Source organism: Lactuca virosa, chromosome 4 (genome assembly GCF_052849685.1).
Source record: "Lactuca virosa cultivar CGN04683 chromosome 4, Lactuca_virosa_CGN04683_v6, whole genome shotgun sequence".
In the NCBI taxonomy this organism is placed as follows: Eukaryota; Viridiplantae; Streptophyta; class Magnoliopsida; order Asterales; family Asteraceae; genus Lactuca; species Lactuca virosa.
In genome coordinates, this window is record NC_136429.1 from 314,054,423 (window position 1) to 314,078,542 (window position 24,120).

General features: G+C 35.6%; 1 protein-coding gene across 3 annotated transcripts; it reads left to right on the forward strand.

The window, feature by feature from the left end:
• The first annotated feature begins 9,484 nt into the window (after positions 1–9,484).
• Positions 9,485–11,912, forward strand: LOC145108491 (uncharacterized). 3 transcript variants are annotated; one of them, XR_013708308.1, is made up of 3 exons: positions 9,485–10,040; positions 11,100–11,642; positions 11,713–11,912. XR_013708308.1 is itself a non-coding variant. In XM_079045524.1 (3 exons), exons 1-3 carry the CDS (start codon positions 9,889–9,891, stop codon positions 11,812–11,814), a joined length of 342 nt encoding a protein of 113 aa, XP_078901650.1. In that variant the 5' UTR covers positions 9,485–9,888; the 3' UTR covers positions 11,815–11,912. The 3 variants fall into 3 exon arrangements, 2 of the variants coding, with proteins under 2 accessions (XP_078901650.1, XP_078901651.1); XM_079045524.1 differs by having other exon boundaries at positions 11,100–11,187; XM_079045525.1 differs by having other exon boundaries at positions 9,485–10,009; positions 11,100–11,187.
• The last annotated feature ends 12,208 nt before the right edge of the window (positions 11,913–24,120 follow it).

Genomic DNA, 24,120 nt, shown 5'->3' on the forward strand with positions numbered 1-24,120 from the left:
GGCCTGCCATTGCTTCCAAGTTGTTATGCAACCAATTGAGAACTTTCAGAACTCCTATGCAAAGCCAATTTTAACTGGAATGGGCACAGAATATGTCAACATGATAGGTTATAAACCTCAAGTCGTGTGCTAGTGAAGAACCTCATGTTTTATTCTTGATTAGTTCTTGAAATTATTTTTAGGATCTTTAAGACTCCCACTATCCTCTTGACATATAAGACTATCTTGCCAAATATTCAAGAGATAGTGCGGATTCTTTATCAAGACAAACACTTCACACAATTGGCCTTAGTTGGTCTTTGTTTTATCCAAAACATCACAACTTACCAATTTCAAATGTACAAGAGTAGGACACTTTTACTCTTACATTTGACAAGTGTTTTAAACCTTTCTTTAAGATATATCACTCAAGTTACAATCTTGGAGTATGACTCTAAGAATTGTTTTGGAACGAAGTATGACTCATCTTCCTGATCTAACCATTTCAACAATTCATGACTCCTCTTCTTAGTCATAAGAATGCACTAAGAAGATCTTTAGAGGACTAATTGTGATATGATTTCTAAATCATTAAGATGATCACAAACATGATACTAAAGTACTCTCCCATCTTTTCAGATTTGAGAAACTTTTATCTTTCTGCCTAATTTGATTCTTCCCATTCGTTCTGCCATACATTGAGACTTTTCCAATGTTTTAGAATTATACTTAAACTTGTAAGTATAACCATATTTACTAAACTTTAGTAAATCAAATAGTCTTAACGAGCTTTGTGGTGGACATGACCAGTGCACAAGAATGTGTACTCGATCCCTTTAGTCCTTCACTTGACTCACACATCCATGTGAACAAGTAATTAGTCTTGGTTTTCCAATGCTTGAAAGTTCTCATTCATCATACTATTCAACTTGCATGATTCCAAGTTTCGGTCCAATTGAAACTTGGGTGATGAGGAACTTTCCTGATTTGGTAAATTTAGACACTACCACAAATGAAAGAATCAAATCCATTTTCCAATATTGCTGTCAGTGGAATCATATAAGCAACAATTTTCCACAAATGCCATTGTAAGGATACTTCAAATAAACAAAATTAAACAATTTTCTTTTATTTTAAAACTTTGCGGAAAAACTTATCCTTACAATCCACATGGAAAATTGTTGTTATCTATTCCTTAGCAATATATCATAACTTCTTAAGCAACTGCTCAAAATTCTGATGCGATCGAAATCCACCTTCGCGATCAGAATCAGCATATACTTCCTTTAAGATTTCTCTCTATTCTTTGATTCTTAAAACATCAACATGTGACCCAGTCACATCATGTAATGAGGATCTCAGAATAGAACTTAACAGAGTTAGATAATGGGCTCTACCTGATGTAGAGTCAAACTTATTGACTTTAACATCCTTAGGTAAATTTGGCAGCTTTGCAATCAACGCCCCTTCCTTTGGCAAAATAAACATATGGACTCTTTGGTAATGGGACTATCTCAGACTTAGCCTTTCTCTTTACCATTTGGTCAACCGGGTTGACTATGGCCAATCCCTTTCCATTGGGAAGAGAATGCTTTTTCTGGATTTCCAGTGTCACCATTGTCACTGTCCATAAAGTTTTTGGGAAGTTGATCTTCTAATCAAATTTGCTTTACTATCGTTCCAAATCATTGCTGATTCAGCAGCACCAAGCAAATAGATATGATCATTAAGGTTCATGTCATAGTCTGTTTCATAGTAGTCCCAAAGGAACTCACTATGTGACTTAGAAAGTGATTGAACATCCAACTTTCTCAAGACTTTGACACCCAACTCTCCCGGCTTGTCAATATGTGACTTCATCTCTAAGATGTGATCACACATAGACCTTGCTTGCCATTAGGGCTTGAGTGACCTTGAACTTGTGGGTTAGGGAGAATAATTGGAGGAGGTGGAGGAAGAGAAGTATGACTTCCATGAGCCAAACTCGGGAAGTCATATTCATTAGGAAAGCTTGGTTTGGGAAGATCATTGTTGTCTAAACCAGACATCAACAATGGGAGAAATTCACGTAAAGTTGATTTATGTCCTTAATATAACACCCAATATGATATATTAAGGCTAGGACCCAACAAACTATTTTATAACTTGGAAGAGGGATGCCGTAATCCAAGCTATAAAATATTTGAAGGTAGGTGAATGACGGTTCACTAATTTCCACCAAGATAAACGAAATGTATTATTAGGTTTTAATTGGTTTTGAAACTCCTAGATTCTTTTGAGATTCATTGAACTTTTCAATGGCATGTTTCAATCTCGAGTGTGCCCTTCAGGTTTTGTGACTGGGATGCCGAGGATCACAAAACAAGGTGTGAAGTAACCATGCAAATATACTTGGTACCCTTAATATTTACCCCTCAATCGATGTGCCGGTTAACCACACACGCTCCAACGATACTATGATAAACATTAAGTTACCCTTTGCCTACCTTGTTAAGTCCAGGTTAGTGTGCCGGTTAACCACACACGCTCTACTAACAACTTAAACAAAGTGCAAAGTGTAATTTCATGGATTAGCACCTTATTCACATTTTCCTAAGTAACTAAGATTGGGAATTTATAAGTGTTTAGTTACTTAGTATTTATCATTATACTTATAATGAAGGGAGAATTATAGTCCTTGTCCTACCTGTTCGGCTAACGACCCTCCACCGGTCAAGGAAGCGGTGAGTGAGAGTGGACACCCATTAAACTACCATTTTATAGGCAGTAACCTTATACTCCCTTATAGACCGGCTTCGTGAATGAGGCCTACTAATGGTAAGACGACTTGCTCTTATACATATAATATATTAAACTTTTAATATTATAATAGTATAAGGGTGTATTTTAGACATTTAAAATACTTGGTGGTTTAATCTATTAATTAAACTAGACTTTTAATTTAATTAAACTCAAACCATATATTTATGGATTAATAATAGTCTTTTAATTAAACGCTTTAATTAACTATTAATAAAGTCCATAAGAGTTAATTTGAACTATTCAACAAAACATCATAATTCCAATTAATAAACTCAAAATTAAAACCATTTAATTAATTGTTTAAGTTATGAACCCAAGAGTTTTAGAATTCAATTCTTTTTTTCATAAAAAACTTTTCTCAAATTCCAAAACTTGAGGGCAAATTTTGTAATTCTTGAAAACCTTTGGATTCCATAACTTATGGAATTAATGGTGTTTTATGATGAAACTTTTCATGTTCCATAACTTAAGAACAAGTTATGAAATTCTTTAAAACATTAACTCCAAATTTTGTAACTCCATAAAAACTTTGAATCAAATTTTTTTTTAAAAAAAACTTTCATATCCATAACTTATGAAAGTTTCAAAAACCCTTAAGATCACAACTTTAAAAAAAAACTTTTGAGCTCCAAAATTTTATGACAAAATATGTAACTCCTTAGAACATTTAGATCAAACTTTTAAAACTAATAAAATAATCATATCATTTTATCTTTTACTAAATTTGACCTAATTCAACTCATATAGCAAATGATTCAAATTTTACAAATAATTAGTTTTTCACACAACAAGTAATTATCTTAAAATTTGACAAACGTCATGTTTTTTTTCCTTTTTTTTCAACTTGAAAATAAAACATTTGCATCAATATAACAGAAAACAACCCATGGCTCTGCTACCACTGTTGGGTTTTGAGCATTATAACACTCTTATGGTGTACATGCAACCCTATAAACCTTGGATCTATGTTTTCTCTATTATACATGCAAATATTAACTATTCCAAGGTTTCATCCTAACTAGCATATTATGAAGCACCTATACTACAAAGTTCTAGTTAGATGACATACCTTTTGATGTAGCTTGATGTCTTCAAGCTTTAAGAGCTTAGCCCCAATAGTGTGGAAGCCTCAAATGGAATCACAAATCACCAAAACACCTTGGAAGAACTTGAGAGAATATGTATGCACACTAAAATCGGCCCACTCTTATTTTCACACACTTGTGCTAATTTTTTGAGCCAAGGACCCCTTTATATATTATGGAGGATTAGGGTTACATCCATGTAAACCCTAATACCCATGACTTTCATTTACATAGGATCCATGGGTTAAAAGCTCCATGGACCATCCATGAAAGCTTAGCCCAACCTAAATGAACTTGGCCCATTCCATATATAGAAGAGTCCATATTTAATTAGCTCTTTTTGATCACTTAATTAATTCTAAATTAATTCTTGATCAATACTAATTAAATAATATGATTCCATATTAATATATTAGAACTTATAATATATTAATATAAATCATAAATATACTATTCTCAAAAGACTATCCATATAAATTGTGCCGGTGAAGTGCAACCCAAATGGACCATGCCGGGTCGGGTCAAGTACATACCAAATATAGTTATGGACTTAGACATTAATCCAACAAGTTGTAACATCTTGTTTTTCCTAAATGGGTCAAGTAACCCTATGCCACGACGTGGTACATGGATGCCCACGATGTGACATAAGTTTAATGAAACGCGAGTTCCAGATAGGTGACAGAACATGGCAATAGGATGACCACGACATGACAGATGTTCAGGCCCAAGCCCAAAATTTTAGGGTTTCCTTCCATATTTAAGCAACATTTCCATAGGAGAGCATCCTCGTTAGCCTCCAATCCTTTACCTCAAAACCCTAGCCTCCCTTGAGAGTTTTGGCTCATTTTGGTGCTTTTGGTTTACCTTGAAAAAGAAGAAGAAGAAGGTTCTGGAGCAAGAATCAAGCAAGCCACACTACTCCGTCAACGGAATCATTCTTTGGACCCTTTGTAAGACTTAAAGCTCCTACCTTTGTGATTCTTTTCGAGTAGATCTAGCTTTCTTTGCATGTTTTAGTCCATAAGAGGAGTTGGAATGGTGGGATGAGATAAAGTTTATAACTTTATGGATCATCAAGGTCCATTGAGCCTTATATCTCTCAGATCTAAATTTTGGTGGAGGTTTGTGAAGCTTTGCTAAGGTCTTAGTTCATTTTCTTCATTTTTTACCTAGTTGGGTGAAGGACATGTATAGGTAATGCATGTCCATAAAGTCGACATTTTTTGGGTCTTTAGAGTCCCTAGAAGCCTTATGGAAAGTTTAACCTGAGGGCTTAACGGATTAAGAGCTTCTGCAAAAAGTTGTCTCCATACAGTTCCCACGATGTGGCCATTAGGTGCCATGACGTGGTGGGTCAGTTACACATGACTGTTTTGTCTGTTGAGAGCCACGACGTGGAGATCAGTTTATTCACAATTGAGTTACTTGTAAATAAAGTTTGGATTGAGATTGAGTTTGTTAGCCACGACGTGACCATGGGCCGATCACGACGTGGAGGGCCTCAAGTGATGGATTTGACTGTTGACTTTGACTTTGACCGTTGACTTTTGGCATGGGTTGACTCTTGGTAAAATTGCTTGTTTTAGATGGTGGACTAAGGGTTTACCTTGTATGGTTTGTTAGGAGGTGTTGTAGTACGGGTTGTAGAGCTGTGAGCTGTATTTTTAGTTGACTTTGTGAGGCAAATGAGTCTTTTCACTATATTATATGATGCTAGTTGTCTGTGTGATACTTGCATGTTTGGATGTTGGGTGAGGCCCATTGTGTATGTTGGGTGCGACCCATTGTGTATGTTGGGTGCGGCCCATTATGTATGTTAGGTGGGGCCCATTATGTATGTTGGGCAAGGCCCATGATGGATACCGAGCGAGGCCCGATGAATGTCGACCAGGGCTCGATGTATGTATGGTATTCAGTATTTCGGGGAACTCACTAAGTTTTGTGCTTACGGTTTATGTTTATGTTTCAGGTACTTCCGGTTCCAAATGGAAGAGTTCGACGTGATTGCATCATATCCACTGGTGTTCCGCATTTTATGACTCGATTTGTACTCTAGTAACTTTTGATACTATTTTATACTTGATGGTTTTTGGTAAATGAATGAATGGATGGTTGTTTTGGTTTGTGTAAAAATAAAATTTTTACTTAGTATTTTTGGGACGTTACAAAATGCTTCAAAATTTTCAATCCTATTGACCAACCTACCTTCAATGTACAAAATTTTGATTTCATAATTAACAACATGGCTCCTGTTATAAGTTATAAATATGATCCATGTACCCATTTACTCAAAATAGCAAGTTCAATCCATTATTTGAAATCATTCCTATGTCCGTGCCGATTCCAAATGACATTTTTACCCTTATTTGATATTTTCAACTTTTTTTTCATTTTTTTACGTAATTTTGATATTATTATTAAATGTGTACCACCCACATCCCAAACCCCCTTAAAGAAGTCTTACATGTTTAATAATAATTTGAAATTACACAAACAATAAAAAAAGTTTAAAAAATAACATAAGGGTAAAAAGACCATTTTACATGGGACCAATGGTAACAAAAACCAAATCTATGGACGACATTGGGAAGATTTAAAAAAATTGGACTGAACATGCGATTTGAGTAAAGCACACGGGGACCAAATTTGTAATTTACTTACTAATTGGTGTTTGTCATAACATTAAAAAAATCCATATAGTTGTGAACGAGTGGTCTACTGTCAGTATGTTTGAAATGGAACGCTTAATATGAAGATGAAGTTTGTGGAAGATTGGGCTCCTTTTAGGGTGGATAATTTGATCTATATTGATGATTATATGAAAGGCTATTTCATAGATCCAATAGTTATTTAATATACCCGTTTGTTGGTAAACAAATTAAAGCATGTTGCAAACAACCATTGTTTATTCACAAAGGTCTGCATTATCCCACTTACCACCATTGCAATGATTTAGCCTTCAGAATCACATCACTTGATATAATTGGTTAGATTTTTAAAATTAAAATGGTGTAATAGTAAAAAATAAAAGTACGATTCTATGTAAAGAAATGTAAGTTTGATGCTATTATATACAAATAAATGAGAGTACATTGCTTTAACATTGCTGATTGGACTGACAAAGTGACAATCATAACTTCGTGGAACACTTATTTGCTTCTTGCCATGCAATTTGCAATAGAATTCCGGCAATAAAACACTCATCCATGTTAACGAAATGATAAGCCAAGTTGTGTTAGCTTTAAAGAATAAATGTGTTGAAATGTGACGATACCTCGGCACACAGCTCCTTTATTCTTCTCCTGGCGTATTGGATGTTGCTCAGATGTTCATGGAGATCGACCAATTCTGTAACACCCTGTTTATTTATTAGATAAATAAATTAATTAATGAGCAAATGGTAGCCCTAAAATAAATAAGTATATATAAGGATGGTCTCGAGGAGCTAATTGTCACAATTTTAGAAGTCAGGGGTTAAAAGTGTAAGTTTTGGATGGGTTCCGTAAAGAATTATGAGGGCAGGGGTTACATAGTAAATTCTGGACTTCATTTGAAAAGAAACGTAGAGAGAGGGGCTAATTGGTAAAAGCTGGACTTAATTTGAAAGGGATTTTCGAGGTCAGGGTTTAAATGGTAATTATGGGGGTTCATTTCGAAATAAATTATGGAGGGAGGGGCTGAACTTGTTGTTATGGAAACAAGTTTGGGGGATCAGGGTATATAAACCCTTCACCCCCGGTTCTAAACCCTAACCCTAGTGGAACACTTATTTTCTTCTTGCCATGCAATTTGCAATAGAATTCCGGCAATAAAACACTCATCCATGTTAACGAAATGATAAGCCAAGTTGTGTTAGCTTTAAAGAATAAATGTGTTGAAATGTGACGATACCTCGGCACACAGCTCCTTTATTCTTCTCCTGGCGTATTGGATGTTGCTCAGATGTTCATGGAGATCGACCAATTCTGTAACACCCTGTTTATTTATTAGATAAATAAATTAATTAATGAGCAAATGGTAGCCCTAAAATAAATAAGTATATATAAGGATGGTCTCAAGGAGCTAATTGTCACAATTTTAGAAGTCATGGGTTAAAAGTGTAAGTTTTGGATGGGTTCCGTAAAGAATTATGAGGGCAGGGGTTACATAGTAAATTCTAGACTTCATTTGAAAAGAAACGTAGAGAGAGGGGCTAATTGGTAAAAGCTGGACTTAATTTGAAAGGGATTTTCGAGGTCAGGGTTTAAATGGTAATTATGGGGGTTCATTTCGAAATAATTTATGGAGGGAGGGGCTGAACTTGTTGTTATGGAAACAAGTTTGGGGGATCGGGGTATATAAACCCTTCACCCCCGGTTCTAAACCCTAACCCTAGTGGAACACTTATTTGCTTCTTGCCATGAAATTTGCAATAGAATTCCGGCAATAAAACACTCATCTATGTTAACGAAATGATAAGCCAAGTTGTGTTTGCTTTAAAGAATAAATGTGTTGAAATGTGACGATACCTCGGCACACAGCTCCTTTATTCTTCTCCTGGCGTATTGGATGTTGCTCAGATGTTCATGGAGATCGACCAATTCTGTAACACCCTGTTTATTTATTAGATAAATAAATTAATTAATGAGCAAATGGTAGCCCTAAAATAAATAAGTATATATAAGGATGGTCTCGAGGAGCTAATTGTCACAATTTTAGAAGTCAGGGGTTAAAAGTGTAAGTTTTGGATGGGTTCCGTAAAGAATTATGAGGGCAGGGGTTACATAGTAAATTCTGGACTTCATTTGAAAAGAAACGTAGAGAGAGGGGCTAATTGGTAAAAGCTGGACTTAATTTGAAAGGGATTTTCGAGGTCAGGGTTTAAATGGTAATTATGGGGGTTCATTTCGAAATAATTTATGGAGGGAGGGGCTGAACTTGTTGTTATGGAAACAAGTTTGGGGGATCAGGGTATATAAACCCTTCACCCCCGGTTCTAAACCCTAACCCTAGTGGAACACTTATTTTCTTCTTGCCATGCAATTTGCAATAGAATTCCGGCAATAAAACACTCATCCATGTTAACGAAATGATAAGCCAAGTTGTGTTAGCTTTAAAGAATAAATGTGTTGAAATGTGATGATACCTCGGCACACAGCTCCTTTATTCTTCTCCTGGCGTATTGGATGTTGCTCAGATGTTCATGGAGATCGACCAATTCTGTAACACCCTGTTTATTTATTAGATAAATAAATTAATTAATGAGCAAATGGTAGCCCTAAAATAAATAAGTATATATAAGGATGGTCTCAAGGAGCTAATTGTCACAATTTTAGAAGTCAGGGGTTAAAAGTGTAAGTTTTGGATGGGTTCCGTAAAGAATTATGAGGGCAGGGGTTACATAGTAAATTCTAGACTTCATTTGAAAAGAAACGTAGAGAGAGGGGCTAATTGGTAAAAGCTGGACTTAATTTGAAAGGGATTTTCGAGGTCAGGGTTTAAATGGTAATTATGGGGGTTCATTTCGAAATAATTTATGGAGGGAGGGGCTGAACTTGTTGTTATGGAAACAAGTTTGGGGGATCGGGGTATATAAACCCTTCACCCCCGGTTCTAAACCCTAACCCTAGCGGGTGAAGACAGCCGCCACTTTTCTCTCTATCTACAGCCGCCACTCCTACTTGCTTGACCTCCGGCGCCGCACCACCACCACCGTTGAGGTTGTCATCCACCGGATACCGCTACAACGCTGCTGCCTGACGTCTTGGGCCTCCGAGACCAAACCTTAAAGCTGTTAACGGAGCCTTATACCGCCGCTTCTCCGCCATCAGTGAGTTCTTTCGTTCTCAGACCACCAGCCACCGCGTAGGAGCCATAAAACCTCCGTGAGGCTATCGTTGTCGTCTCACTGCCGACAAAGGATGTTGTGCTCATCGTGGTTGCAGCTTACCCGTCGATACGCTGTCGCTCGCCATCACCGCCTGATGACGTTGATGTTGTTGTTTCCATTGAAGTCAGTTCGTTCCCGGTCATGGGTTGAATGCTCGTGTGTGTTGCAGTTGCTGCTTTACGGGAAACTGTGAGAAACCACCGCCACCACCGTGAGGTGGTGGCTGTCATCGCCAAACCTTCGCTGCCGGCCGCCATACGCCACCAAGAAGGTGGTTGGGTCCTTTTGCAACCAGAGCATGTGTATGTGGCTGTGTTTTTCCACTGTTGGCATGTGTGTGTAGTTGAAGTTCTCGGAAATGGCATCACCACCACCATAGGGTGGTGGATGCCGCCATAAACCACCATTGTGTGTGTTTAATGTAGTTAGTGTGTGTTTATGTTTGGTTAAGGCATTGTAAAGTGTAATTAGCTAAAGTATAATGAAAAGAAATTGAAAACCACCACCTTAGGGTGGTGGCTGCCGCCTCCTGCCGCCACCGGCCCCCGTGTCGGGTGGCGGTGTGTTTTGCCTCGTTGAGTTTGATTCGGTTGGGGTGCTTGAAACCCTAATGGGACTTGTAAGCCCTAATGGGCCCAATGAAGCTTAATGGGCTTAGTGGAAACCCTAATGGGTCTAATGGGCCGTAATTGACCTAAAATCCCGACAAATTGATAAATGGGCTAGTATTTGGGTTGGAAAACCCTAATGCCAATAAAACCCTAATTGTGAGAATTAATCGGGACACACACACGGAAATTATTTAATAGCTTGAAATATTAAATAATAATAATTGGCAAAGATTAATCTAAGCAATATTGGACTTAATGGATTAAGTCCTTAGTGGATTAAGTTCTTAATGGGTTAAGTAGGAAACTTAACCCTAATCATCATGTTATGTGAAACCCTAATTTCACTTGGGCCTTAAGTTGGGTCTTTCTATTGGGCCTAGATGATTGGGATAATAATGGGCCATCCAAGAGCAAGCAATTGAACTAGAATAATTTAATGGGCCTAGAGTAAGGCCCATGTAAGGGGTTTAGGCCCAATTTGGAAAATTGGGCCATAGATGGGCCACAGTTTGGGCCTTAGTGATTATATGATGTTGGACCTTAGAATAAGACCATGTATAGGCTTGGGCCCAATTTAGAAAACTGGGCCATATGTTGGGCTTTGATTCCTAATTGACTTTGGGCCTATGGATTGGGCCTTGGGTTTAAATAAAGCCAAGCCTGGGATAATGTAGTAATTATCCAAATTATGTACTTATGGTTATGTAGTGGGACCCAATTATTAATTGGGTGATGTTTTGATATTGACAGATCGGGAATCTGTCATCCAACAGCTGGGGTTGAGTATGCAGGACTTCAGCAGTGTGGGATTGAGTCTGCGGGACTTCAGCAGTGCCAGGTGAGTCTTCTCACTATACCTTACATGGAATGGTAACTAGGTGTGACTGGAAGGTCTTATGTGTATGAATGAGTTATGAGACTTTATGTGATATGTGACCAGAAGGTCTTATATATTTGTATGAGCTATATGACTTATGTGATATGTGACCGGAAGGTCTTATATATTTGTATGAGCTATGTGACTTATGTGATATGTGACCGGAAGGTCTTATATATATTGGTATGAGCTATGTGACTTGTGTGATATGTATATGCTGTATGACTTGGAACCGAAAGGTCGACAGAGTTATGGCCGGAAGGCAACCAGAGTTACGGCCGGAAGGCGATTAGAGTTAGGGCCGGAAGGCAAATCATGGTAGGGCCAGAAGGTCTACCGGAGTGTGGGACCGGAAGGTCCCACTGAGACACATTGACCGGAAGGTCAAGTAGAGCTATAGCCTCGAGTGGTTAAGTGTATGTACGTGGTATTTTGGGGAACTCACTAAGCATGCGTGCTTACTGTGTTATGTGTTATGTGTTTCAGGTACATTGTTTCAAAGGAAAGGAGCCAGCTTGGTCGCAGCGCATCACACTATGTTTTCCGTATACTGGACCCTTGGGATTACACTCTGATATGGTTTTATGATACTCTGTTTGATTACTGACACTTTGGTTTGACACGAGATATTATTATGAATGTTTTTATACTGATGGTTTTATGTAATAACTTATTTAAAAATGAAATTTTTGGCCTTGAATTTTGGGATGTTACAAATTCTGGTAAGGGAGAACGCCATCAAAGAAAGGAAAACGTAATATTAAGGGCTTTATCGAAGAACTATTTCAGAAATCAGTATTCAAATGGCTACGTACCTTGAAGAGACGTCATCGGTTTGCCTTCTCAAACCGCTCCTCACAAACGAAAAAATACTTCCCCAATCAGATTTTTTTTTTTGAAATTTAGTCCCTTAAAATCAGCCAGCAAATTAGTGATATATGTTCATCCGTTCCTTTCCCAATTAGAGCTTTATCTTCTTCAATTTCTCCTATACGTTTTGGAAACAAAATCACTTATTCGAATTTTAAAATACACAAAATCAGGAATGTCTTCATTGATCTTCAACTCAATCCTAATAAATCAAGATTAAAATCCGCAACCATCTCCTTATTATCTTTGTTTTCGTCTTCCGATACCCCCGAATCCTCTGCTTCATCCATCGATTTGACTGAACCACCATCTTACATCCATTGTACACCCTACCACCGCCTATGCTAATCTAAATCAAACTCCAAAACACGATAGCTAAACCCACCCCGTATCTTCCACCATCGCATGACTTCCATCACTACCCAACTTTCTGTTGTATTTTGTACCACTTCATTCATAGTTTCTCTTAGTACCGACTTGATTTCCTTCTCAGGCATCTATGACTATTGAAAAAGTTATAACAAAAGCAGCAAATCAGTGGGTTTGAAGGTAAGGTGTATATGTTTCTAATCCTAATGACCTTTTGGATTGTGAATCATTCTTTCTTTTTTTTTTCTCAAAAATTTTCAAAAAAAAAATGGGTGATAAAGAGAGTACAACCGAAGGGAATTTGAGCGAGAATAGGTTATGTCTCTTACACCCGGTTTTTGAGTTCAACTTAACGAGAGAAAGGAAAAAGAAATGGGTGGAAATGAGAAGAAAATAAAAGAAATTTGTGTCCCGAGTTTCATTAAAGGAGAGAAGTGGAAGGAAGTGGAGGGAAATGGGAGGATCACTTTCCCTCCTAACTTTCTTTCCGATTTGGGAGGATTTGGAAAGAAAGAACAAAATGATTCATTTTCCTTCCACTTCTCTTCAACTTAGGAACACAAAAGAAATTTTTGTTTTCCTTTCCTTTCTCTTCTTTTCTCTTCTCTTCTTTTTCTTTTGTTAAACTCGGGAACGAGAAACATAAGCAAGCGTCTCTCTCTCTCTCTCTCATTATTGTTGTATGTTTTTAGTTTTATAATGGAAGTTCTTTGATAAAATATTGAGTAACTTGTAAGCACACCAAGTGATTGTGAAAATGTTTCACATATAGTGATGTGGTGGTGAAGACATGGTGCTTAAATTGCATTCAACTCTTTGTATCCAGGTTTGTCTGCTTTGTTCTAATAATTCTAAAACTAATCTTGATCATATCAGTTTCTCAAATCACCAAGGTTATAATTAGATATGTTTCTTTTTAATTACTGATCTATTCTAGATATGTTTCTCAAATCTCTTTTTCTAGGAGTATTTGATTTTATTGAAAACAACTCATAATGCATTGGTAAAAGCAATTGATCAAGAACATGAACAAGTAATAATTGATGATAGTCCAAGACCATTTTTTAGCATTAGGTGAAGTCTGATTTTACTTTTGATCTTTACTTGTGATGCTATAATTGTCTTTTTGCACATGTGAAGCATATCTTAGTTGGATTAATAGCATGTTATTAAAATTTGAGGAGATTAGATAGAGAAGTGCTGTCACACCCCCAAACCAAGGATGGCGGAAACGTCCGGGGGTGGAGGACTTCATGTATAGTATCACTACAACGAGTATAATAGTGCTCAAAGTAAATACAACCATCATAATTATAATTGAAAAGGTTACACCATAGTATATGTTTACATGTTTCAAAATCAATTACATTATGATGACAAAATGAACTGTTTGACGATTTAACGTCCCATCCTCAAAATGTTGTTGATTTCCTGAGAATACAAGTAGTTTTGAAAAAGTGTCAACAATTAAGTTGGTGAGTTCATAAGAGTTTTGTTTGAGAAAAAAACTGTTTTCCTTGTAAATACGATAGAGTATGATTCCAGAAAATCCAATATTTTCCTTATAAAAGTCATGTAGTCCTAAATCCCAGGACCGAGAATATGTGCGTGTTTTGTACTTATAATGTTCATAATGGTAATGTGTTTCCAAAGAAAATCCAATATTTTCCTTATAAAAGTCATGTAGTCCTAAATCCCAGGACCGAGAATATGTGTGTGTTTTGTACTTATAATGTTCATAATGGTAATGTGTTTCCAAAGAAAATCCAATATTTTCCTTATAAAAGTCATGTAGTCGTGAATGTCAAGACCGAAATGTACAAGTATTTTTCCATACTTAAAGTAACTCATGCAAGTTTAAATCGACATAAACTCGTTTAATTTAGAAGTAAAACCCCTTTTTAAAGTAGAATTTTCCATGTAAACTTGAAAGATTGTTATCTCCCTATGTGAGTCGCTATAACCATACTATGACGAGAAATAACCTACACAACGTTTTTCAGACGTTAAGATCCTATGACTCTTGTCACCCGCAGACCTGCCGGTCCGGTTGTAGCTAGCAGCGAGGTGTGGGGTGTCAATCCCAATATAGATCTATACACAGTTATCACGCTCTCCCTACAAGAGACTCTGGTTATAACTTACAGGAATTGGAATCCCGTACTCGAACGTACGGGGAGAGAATTGCCTCACAACTTAAGTTAACTAGTTTACACATAGTTTGATATTAAAACCTCTTCCGTGGAGGAAGTAAAATCACCTTTTATGAATAAATTAGTGATATGAAATCCTTAAACTATTACTATTATAGTTTATCATGTAGTATATGAGAAACCCATTTGTTTTGAGAGTAAAACTTTTTTCACGTAGTAAAAATCCATAAACTATGCTTATTGTAGTTTGTTATATGTGTTCGAAATGAATGAGTAAACCTTATCATGAATGACTAAATTTCAGTTTATGATGATAAAATAACAAGAAAATACATTTGATATTTAGAACTTATTGTTATGCACTTTGCTCAACATACTACAAAGTGTTATGAAAAGTTGTAAGCTGTTAACTAGTTTTTGACCTTTCTACATTGTTTTAGAAAATTCATAGAAAAATCATACGAAGTCGAAAACTGAATCCGTAAATTCTGAGAGTTCACAAAATGTGTCTAGTTTATTCATAATTTTTATTATGATTTTTAGAAGTCTTTAACTTGTGTTAAAATGTTCATATTCACAAACTGGTCCGAATTCGTTTCTGAAATGATATGCAGTTTTGTAAAAATCACCATAAATCTTAGAAAAATCATATGGAGATGTGCAAGTAGTCATTTTAAAGGTATGAACCTGAACTATTTGCATATTAAACAGTTTTGAAAGTTATTAAGTTTAAGATAGTCAAAACAGTCCGTGAACAAGACTCAACTTTTCTGATGAAAGCTGTTGTTTGAGTTTAGTTAGGTTTTTGGTGTTTTAACTTGTATTCCCCCCCTAAAACTTGAAGAAAACATGAAAATGTAGGGGTATAAACTTACCTTGTGTGATTTCAGTAGATGGATGATGAAGAAAAGGAGTTTCCAAGTCAAGAACACTTGGGAGATGCTTGAAGATTCGAAGATCTAACAACAATATGACGATATTTGTGTAAGGAACTCATGATTTGAGTGAAGAAGTGTAAGGAAATTAAGTGTGGGAAGAGATTTACTTACCAAGGTGTATGAGAAGCCTTAGAACTCCTGGAGAATTCGAGAATTTGGAGAGGAGAGTGAGAGAGAAAAGTGTTTGCTCTTTGGTGGGAGAGTGAGTAAAGTGGGAGGAGAGATAAGGATTTCTCTAGCTTTTGTTCAAGATTATGGCTGAAAAAGAGTGTAAAAAGGACAATGATTAACTAGGTATGGGTGAATAGCGACTGGGAATAGTCAATGAGTGGGTATGGGAAGTAACTTGTGTCCTTGCCCAAATGATAAGTCAACACTCCACCAAAATATCTCACCAACTAAATTTTATTCTTAGGCAATGATTTTCCTCAAAATATGATTAAAATATGAATATTTAGGGTTTTATATGTCAAAATATAAGTTTGGGTGAAAATCCCACGTTAAAGTAATTAAAAACGGGCTTAAAACGCTAAAAGGATTGAAAACCGGGAAGATAGAAGCGAAGCTGTGAGGTTCTGATACTCAGGACCGAAGTTCGGTTGTGTGGTCTAAGGACCGAAGTAGAGGGAACCGAAAGTGGAGTAGGAGCCGAAGGTAGTCTCGGACCCGAAGGGTCATCCGAACCGAAGGGAGGTTCGGTCCTCAGAGTAGTTTCGGTCTAAGTAGTTTCGGTCCTATGGTGAGTTCGGTTCCTAAGAGGGTTCGGCTCCTTAAGAGGGTTCGGCTCCTTGAGAGGGTTCGGCTCCTTAAGAGGTTTTGGCTCCTTAAAGCTGTTTTTCGCTTAAACTTCCGTTTTCGAGCGGTTTTCGACTAAATTAAGGGTCGGGATGCCCCGAGTGATTATAAAAAGTTGAGTGAGATTTTGAGAGAGATTTGGGAGAGATTTCACATACTTGGAGAGATTTCTCATACAGAGAGAGATTTGGGAGAGATTTCACATACTTAGAGAGATTTCTCATACAGAGAGAGATTTGGGAGAGATTTCACATACTTGGAGAGATTTCTCATACAGAGAGAGATTTGGAAGAGATTTCACATACTTGGAGAGATTTCTCATACAGAGAGAGATTTGGGAGAGAATTCACATACTTGGAGAGATTTCTCATACAGAGAGAGATTTGGGAGAGATTTCACATACTTGGAGAGATTTCTCATACAGAGAGAGATTTGGGAGAGATTTCACATACTTGGAGAGATTTCTCATACAGAGAGAGATTTGGGAGAGATTTCACATACTTGGAGAGATTTCTCATACAGAGAGAGATTTGGGAGAGATTTCTCATATTTGGAGAGATTTCTCATACAGAGAGAGATTTGGGAGAGATTTCACATACTTGGAGAGATTTCTCATACAGAGAGAGATTTGGGAGAGATTTCTCATACTTGGAGAGATTTCTCATACTTGGAGAGATTTCTCATACAGAGAGAGATTTGGGAGAGATTTCACATACTTGGAGAGATTCTCATACAGAGAGATTTGGGAGAGATTTCACATACTTGGAGAGATTTCTCATACAGAGAGAGATTTGGGAGAGATTTCACATACTTGGAGAGATTTTTCATACAGAGAGAGATTTGGGAGAGATTTCGTTTGCGACCTTTTTAAGTGTTTGGCTTCATAACGCAAGGTTCTTACACTCTGTTAAGCCTTGTTATGAATGTTATACGCTCCCGAGGGGTATGGAATAATGTTTTATCGAGTAGATTCATCACTTACCCTGATTAGGGTTTAGAATTTTCGAACACGTGAAAACCCTAAGTGATACTTTGTATTAAGATTGCGAGTAGTACAATAAGAATCATAATGGAAACCCTAATATGCAAATGTTAGATGAGTTGACCGGTTTGACTTGTTGACTTTGGTTGACTTTGACTTGGCCAAAAGTTGACGGTTGTCACAAGTGCTTTCATTATATTTTAGAGATTTTAGGGGTGAATCAATTTACTTTCGATTTTCTCCCCTTATTAGTTTTTTTAGACTATGGAAAATGCATGAAGCAACATCATACTTTCATTGGGTTATGATGAAAATGTTTACATCTTATTAGTGTCATTAATTGCAAATAAGTATCTATTTTATGTCGGTGTAATCATAGTTATGTAGTGGAATTTCAAACCAATAGTTATGAATTTTTTTGACATGTAGTTATAAATAGAATTATTTTTGTGTAATGGTGGGCTTTAAAAGAGTATGCAATAGGAAATAATTATGATAATTTATATAAAGTTTATCAAACTTGAGGATATTGAATTTTTATATTTTCTAGAAGCTTAAAAATGTGCAATTAACGATGGAATCAAAGCAAACCCCATGTAAAGACTTGGAAAAAAATTGTTGTAGCGAATTTGGAGAAAAGCTTTTTCTAAGCAAAATCCTACTGTGGGTAAATGTTCATTTTAAGGATTCTATTTTAAAAGTATATTTTTATGCCTAGGAGACGATAAAATGCAAGAAAGTACTGATGCAAGTTTTTAGTTTTCAAATAAATGAAGTACATTATCATGTTTTAAAAGACAAATGAATGATAGTAGTCATGCAAGTATTTACTTTTTCATGTGTTGTTGAAGTTTATTACAGTGGTTTAATAACAAAACATGAAAATAGGATGTTGAAATTAGCAAGTTAATGAAAGTATATTGCTATTTTGCATGTGTATTTTCATAAAAGATAGGCAAAAAATTGATTTCCACATATACATTTATGATTTTGTTGATGTCTTCATTTCTAGATTTTTGTTACCCTGTAAATTTATTTTTGTTTACATGTATAATGTATTTTGAAGCTTTAATAATTAACATAAAGCTTTTGTTTAACTGCATATTGTTTTAGTAAGGGTGCAAAATTACCCTTTTTTGGTAATTGACTACCCACTTTCATATGATGTTATGAAGAAACGCAAAAAAATTTGGTAATTAGATCTCGTGATTGTAAATTTTTGGTCATCAACTTTTGTTTAGTTCGAATGAAAGGTAGGGTAGTGGAAACTAAAATCTCTGAGTTTATTTTTTTTCATTATTTTATTTATTTATTTCCGAGTGATAGAATGAACATTTTTTATTATAATCTTTTTTACATTTCATCAATTTGTTCGTTTGCTCAATTCTTCTATATTTTGAGTTACTTTTTTTTGTTATTTATTATACTTAACGGTGTTTAATCATAAATTGGAACATTTGATAAACCATATCCATTATCAAAATATATTGGTGGAACAGAATAGTTTTTATTTAAGGTTATTTTTTTCGTATTCAATTTTTATAATTATATATTTTATTAAACCGCATAATCATTATCATTAATCCAAACATAAATAACGTTGTTCATATCTCAAAACATTTTACAAAATTAATTTAAATTAATAATTCGGACAAAACATATGCATCTAAGTTTTCAAAAAAAAAAAAAAACAACTGTTAAATATATTATTAATTGTAACATCTATTAACTTTCAAAATTGTTTTACGTTGTCACCCATGTAGTACACGGGTTATAACCTAGTAAATCAATAAAAACATTTCTATATAAAACCAATTTAAGAAAATCTACATAAATAACAATATGTTTTTATTTTATATTTTATTTCCGCTACACTTTTTACTAATTTTTATCTTCTTAGACCTCGATTATCTAATATCCATATAATAAAAAAACAAAAACAATATATATATATATATATATATATATATATATATATATATATATATATATATATATATATATATATATGGAAAAGTTCAATAGAGAACCATAATTATTGGTTCTTCAAGGAATCAAATCTTTTTTTCAATTTCTAGAGCTTATTCTTTATCGAAAAAAAAATCTAAAAATAACTAAATTAATATATTAACATTGTGAATGTGAAAAATATTTTTCGGATTCACCATGTGAATCCGGATTCACATTGTGAATTTTCAAATATTCACATTGTGAATTTGACGTTAAAAAAAATCGAATTTGATATCATTGGAAAAAGGATAAAAAGTTATGAATTTCTGTATTTTTAGTTTTTTTTTTGATAAAAAATAAGTTCTAAAAGTTGAAAAAAAGATTGGTTCATTGGTTAATTATGGTTCTCTATTGAACCTCACCCTATATATATATATATATATATATATATATATATATATATATATATATATATATATATATATATATATATATTTCTCACATGTTCTTCAATATGAATCGTTCGATCATTGATATTTGAAAGTTGATTGATTTTAAACACTTTTTGATAATTAAATGCACCTAATTCGCACTTTCCCAAAAATGAAATTATGAGCCATATACTTATAAAGTATAAGACCCTAGTTCAAAACTTTAGTTAAAGATTGAATGTACAATGTTCAGTTTACATGTCCTCATGGAAAGCTGAGTCGATGGGATCGGAGGATAAAGTGTATTGGGCCATGAAGCAGTTTAACATGTATGTGGATGATTCATGTAGAAAGAATCTCAAGGAATTTAGGAACGATACATATGAGAATTGTTGGAAATATGTCCATAGTGACAACAAGTTAGTAATGCTTCTATAGGTATCAAAGTCCTTTTAGGTTGCACACAAAGTGTGGTTTAAGACTTAGCGTATGAGTCATACTTAGGGCGTGTTTGCCAAAAGTAGTTGTTAGTTGGAAGCGGATAGCGGGTAGCTGGTAGCGTGTAGCGGGTAGCTGATAGCGGGAAGCTGTAGCTTTTACTTGTTATATGAGTGTTTGGCAGAAGTAGCTGGAAGCTTTTGAAATATATAAAATTACATAAAAGGACAATTGATTAAAAACAAATAAATAAATAAATATATTTTTAAGGGTAATTATGGAAATTGATTTCAAAAGCTCAGTAGCGTTTTGTTAAACGCTACATGAAGTAGCTTTTAGATTTGAGCGTTTTGTTTAAACTAAAAGCTAAACGTTCGTACTACCAAACAAAACTTTTTGTTTAAACTAGAGCGTTTTGTCAAAAGCTAAAAGCTAGAAGCTCCCAAACGCTTCCAAAAGTTCCGTGCCAAACATGACCTTAGGCTAGGCCAACAACTTCTTAGGTTGAGCATATAAGATGCTAAAGACTTAGCATATGAGTAATACATGCACGTAATCTAAAAAATAAACCTAATTGTCTATCCATGACCCCAAACTGTGGTCAAGTGTATTAGAAAAGGAAATGAAAATGGAATAGAAGACTAAAATAAAACTATATAAACATCTATCAAAATTGTTTGGATTGATGGAGTCACAAATTATTGGTTTTGAGAACCCCACAAAATCACAAATTACACAAGCATATGTGGATCGTGGAAGAAACTTATGATGTTGATGTCGTTCTTAAACAAACTTGTGATGTGTATCTAATGTAATCAATTGTTCTTCATTGCTTCTGCTCTTCTCCTCGATTCTTCTTATTTGTTGTTGTTATTACCCAAAACCATTGTTTCACATATCCAACGAAATTATTTCTATACAATCCCTAATAAATGCTAAACACAAATCAAGAATACACTTATTTTCCCTAATTTTGTTCATCATTATTCATATGCATCTACCTTAACCCTAATTCCATTACAAACCTTAAGATGGTAATTTTGATCCCATAAAAGAGGGGCCATGATTTAGGGTTAAAAAATCCAGGTCGGTGACTTCAAAGGACCATTTTTAACTTGCGTAGATTACAAATGGAATTTTTCATCTTCATTCAAAATATTATTTTTTTGGTTAACATTAAAAAAAATGTTAGTGTGTTTAGAAAAGTAAATAACGATAAACAAATAAATAAAACATAAAAAAAATCAATTTGAATGTCATATAACCATCATATTGAATCCATGTTGATGTCCTATAATAGATAAATCGGTGTTTCATAAATATTATATAACATTCGTATAAATTATATAAATATACAATGATTAAAAAAACTATGATAATAACCAATTTTGAAAGAATCAGACATTTAGTTGCCAATTTTGAAGCGGACACATCCTTCTGTAATATCCAACTAATCCTAGAAAGCTTCAAATCTCGTTGGGACTTTTTGGTCGTTCCCACTTCATCACAGCTTCGATCTTTGCTAGATCAACCATTATCCCTTATTGATTGACCACATGACCCACGAATTGGACTTCCCGAATCCCAAAATCACATTTGGAGAGCTTTGCATACAACTTCTCCTTCTTCAGAACTTCTAGCACTACACACAAGTGTTTGCCATACTCCTACTCATTCTTCGAATATACGAGAATGTCGTTGATAAACACTATTACGGATTTGTCTAGGAAAGTTTACAAACCTTATTCATCAAATCCATAAATGTTGCTGGAGCATTGGTCAGTCCAAATACCATAACCAAAAACGCATAGTGTCCATAACTTGTTCTAAATGAAATATTCTCTATATCATGCTTTCTCACCTTTAGCTGATGATATCCTAACCTAAGACCAATCTTCGAAAAGTAGCTTGCGCCTGTCAGCTGATCAAACATGTCATTTATTCTAGGCAAAGGGTACTTGTTCTTCATCGCTGCCTTGTTCAACTCTCTATAATCTATGCACATCCTCATGCTTCAATCCTTATTCTTTATGAATAACATCGGGGCTCCCCATGGTGATGAACTAGGTCCAATGAAATCTTGGTCCAACAACTCCTGAAGTTGTACCATTAGCTCTTTCATCGCTGTCGGGTTTAATCGGCAAGGTGCTTTCGCTATCGGGGTGGTTCCTAGTAACAAGTCAATAGAGAATTCTACTTGTCTATCAGGGGGCAATCCAGGAAGATCTTCGGGAAATACTTCTGGAAATTTGCATACCACAGGATCCTTCGCATATCATTCTTCTCCTTCTGTGCATCGATCACGAATGCCAGATATGATGTACATCGTTTGGACAAGCGCTTTCTGGATTTCATCAGGAAGATGATTCTAGAATTTACTCTATGTTTTTTCCCGTACACCATAAATGGTTCTCTTCCAGGCGGTTTGATTAGTACAATCTTCTTTCTACACTTGATGTCAGCGTCGTTCGCACTAAACCAATCCATTCCTAATAATATATCAAAGCCGTTTAGCTCAATATGCAACAATTCCTCGTTTTATTCTCATTCAAGTCAATGACGATGTTTCTATACAATCACTAACAGGTACGAATTTCCTACTAGCAACTTATACTACTAGAGCATTATCTTGTTTATTTATAGGCAGGGGTAGTCTTTTACCAAATTTATGCGATATAAAGGAGTAATTAGCTCCAGAATCAAACAAAATATTAGTAGGCAAATTATTTACTAGGAAAGTACCTGAAGCGACATCGACTTCGTCCTTTATATCGGCGCTGCTGCATTGGTAGACGTTGGTTCATTGGAGGCCATTTCTAAATTTATGAATACCGGTGTGAGTTTCTTAAATATTTAAGTTGTAGTTAAATAAGAAAAAGGACTGACAAACAGCTCTGCGGATTCCCAAACAGTTATGTGTATTTCCCAACAGTTCAGTGGATTCCCATACAATTCTGCGGAGCGACAAATAGCCCTGCAGATTCCCAAATAGTTATGCGGATTTCCCAACAGTTCTGTGGATTCCCATACAGTTATGCGGACTGACAAACAACTCTACAGATTCTCAAACAGTTCTGCGGATTTCCCAACAGTTTTGCGGATTCCCATACAGTTATGCGGGCTGATAAACAGGTCTGCAGATTCCCAAATAGTTTTGCGGATTCCCAAACACCTTTGCGGATTCCGTAACAGTAATGCAGAATAATGGAAACGAATTCCATTTAAATTGGAGAAACATTTTAATCTTTACAAGTTGTCGAAAGCTGTCAAATTGAGTTCATTCAATGAGGTTTTAAAAAAAAGTTTCTCCAACCAATATTATTTCATAATATGCAAAGAACCAATCCTAATACATTCACGTGCATTAAGAAAGATTTGACAGATCGTTTGCAATTTTGTATCAGTCTCGTTGTTATTGAAATTTGCAAGCAATTCACAAATGAAATTTACTATAATAAATAAACAATTGCATAGCAAATAGCAACATCCAAAGAAATAAAAAGCATACCCATTTCATTGATAATATGGTACCAGTACATATTTTTTGTGAAAATTGACCTTTAAGGAGGTCTACATGAAAGAGTAGCACCAACGCTTACTCGTAAATAAAATCAAGGCGTGAGTAGTATAAGCCCTACTCGCGGCGGGTAGTCTCCTGTGGTCCATGGGATGAAGTCATGGAGGCCGCCTGCATCTCCGCTGTCTGACGCTCAGCTGCAATCACCCTCTCCTCGAGAGCCGAGTGCCTCTCCTAATACTCCCTCGTTTCCGCTCGGGCGGTGGTGAGGTCCTCATGGAGGCGGTCAATGAGATGGCATGTTCGGGGGTAGTCCCTCTCCAGTAGTCGAGTTCATGCGTCAGTGGCCTCAGCAACGGCCCCCAACTCTATGATCTGATTCGCCGACGCCCTGGTCTGATCTCCGAGATGTGTGATTCGCTGAACCATAACAGGGAGGGCCCTGTCTTCC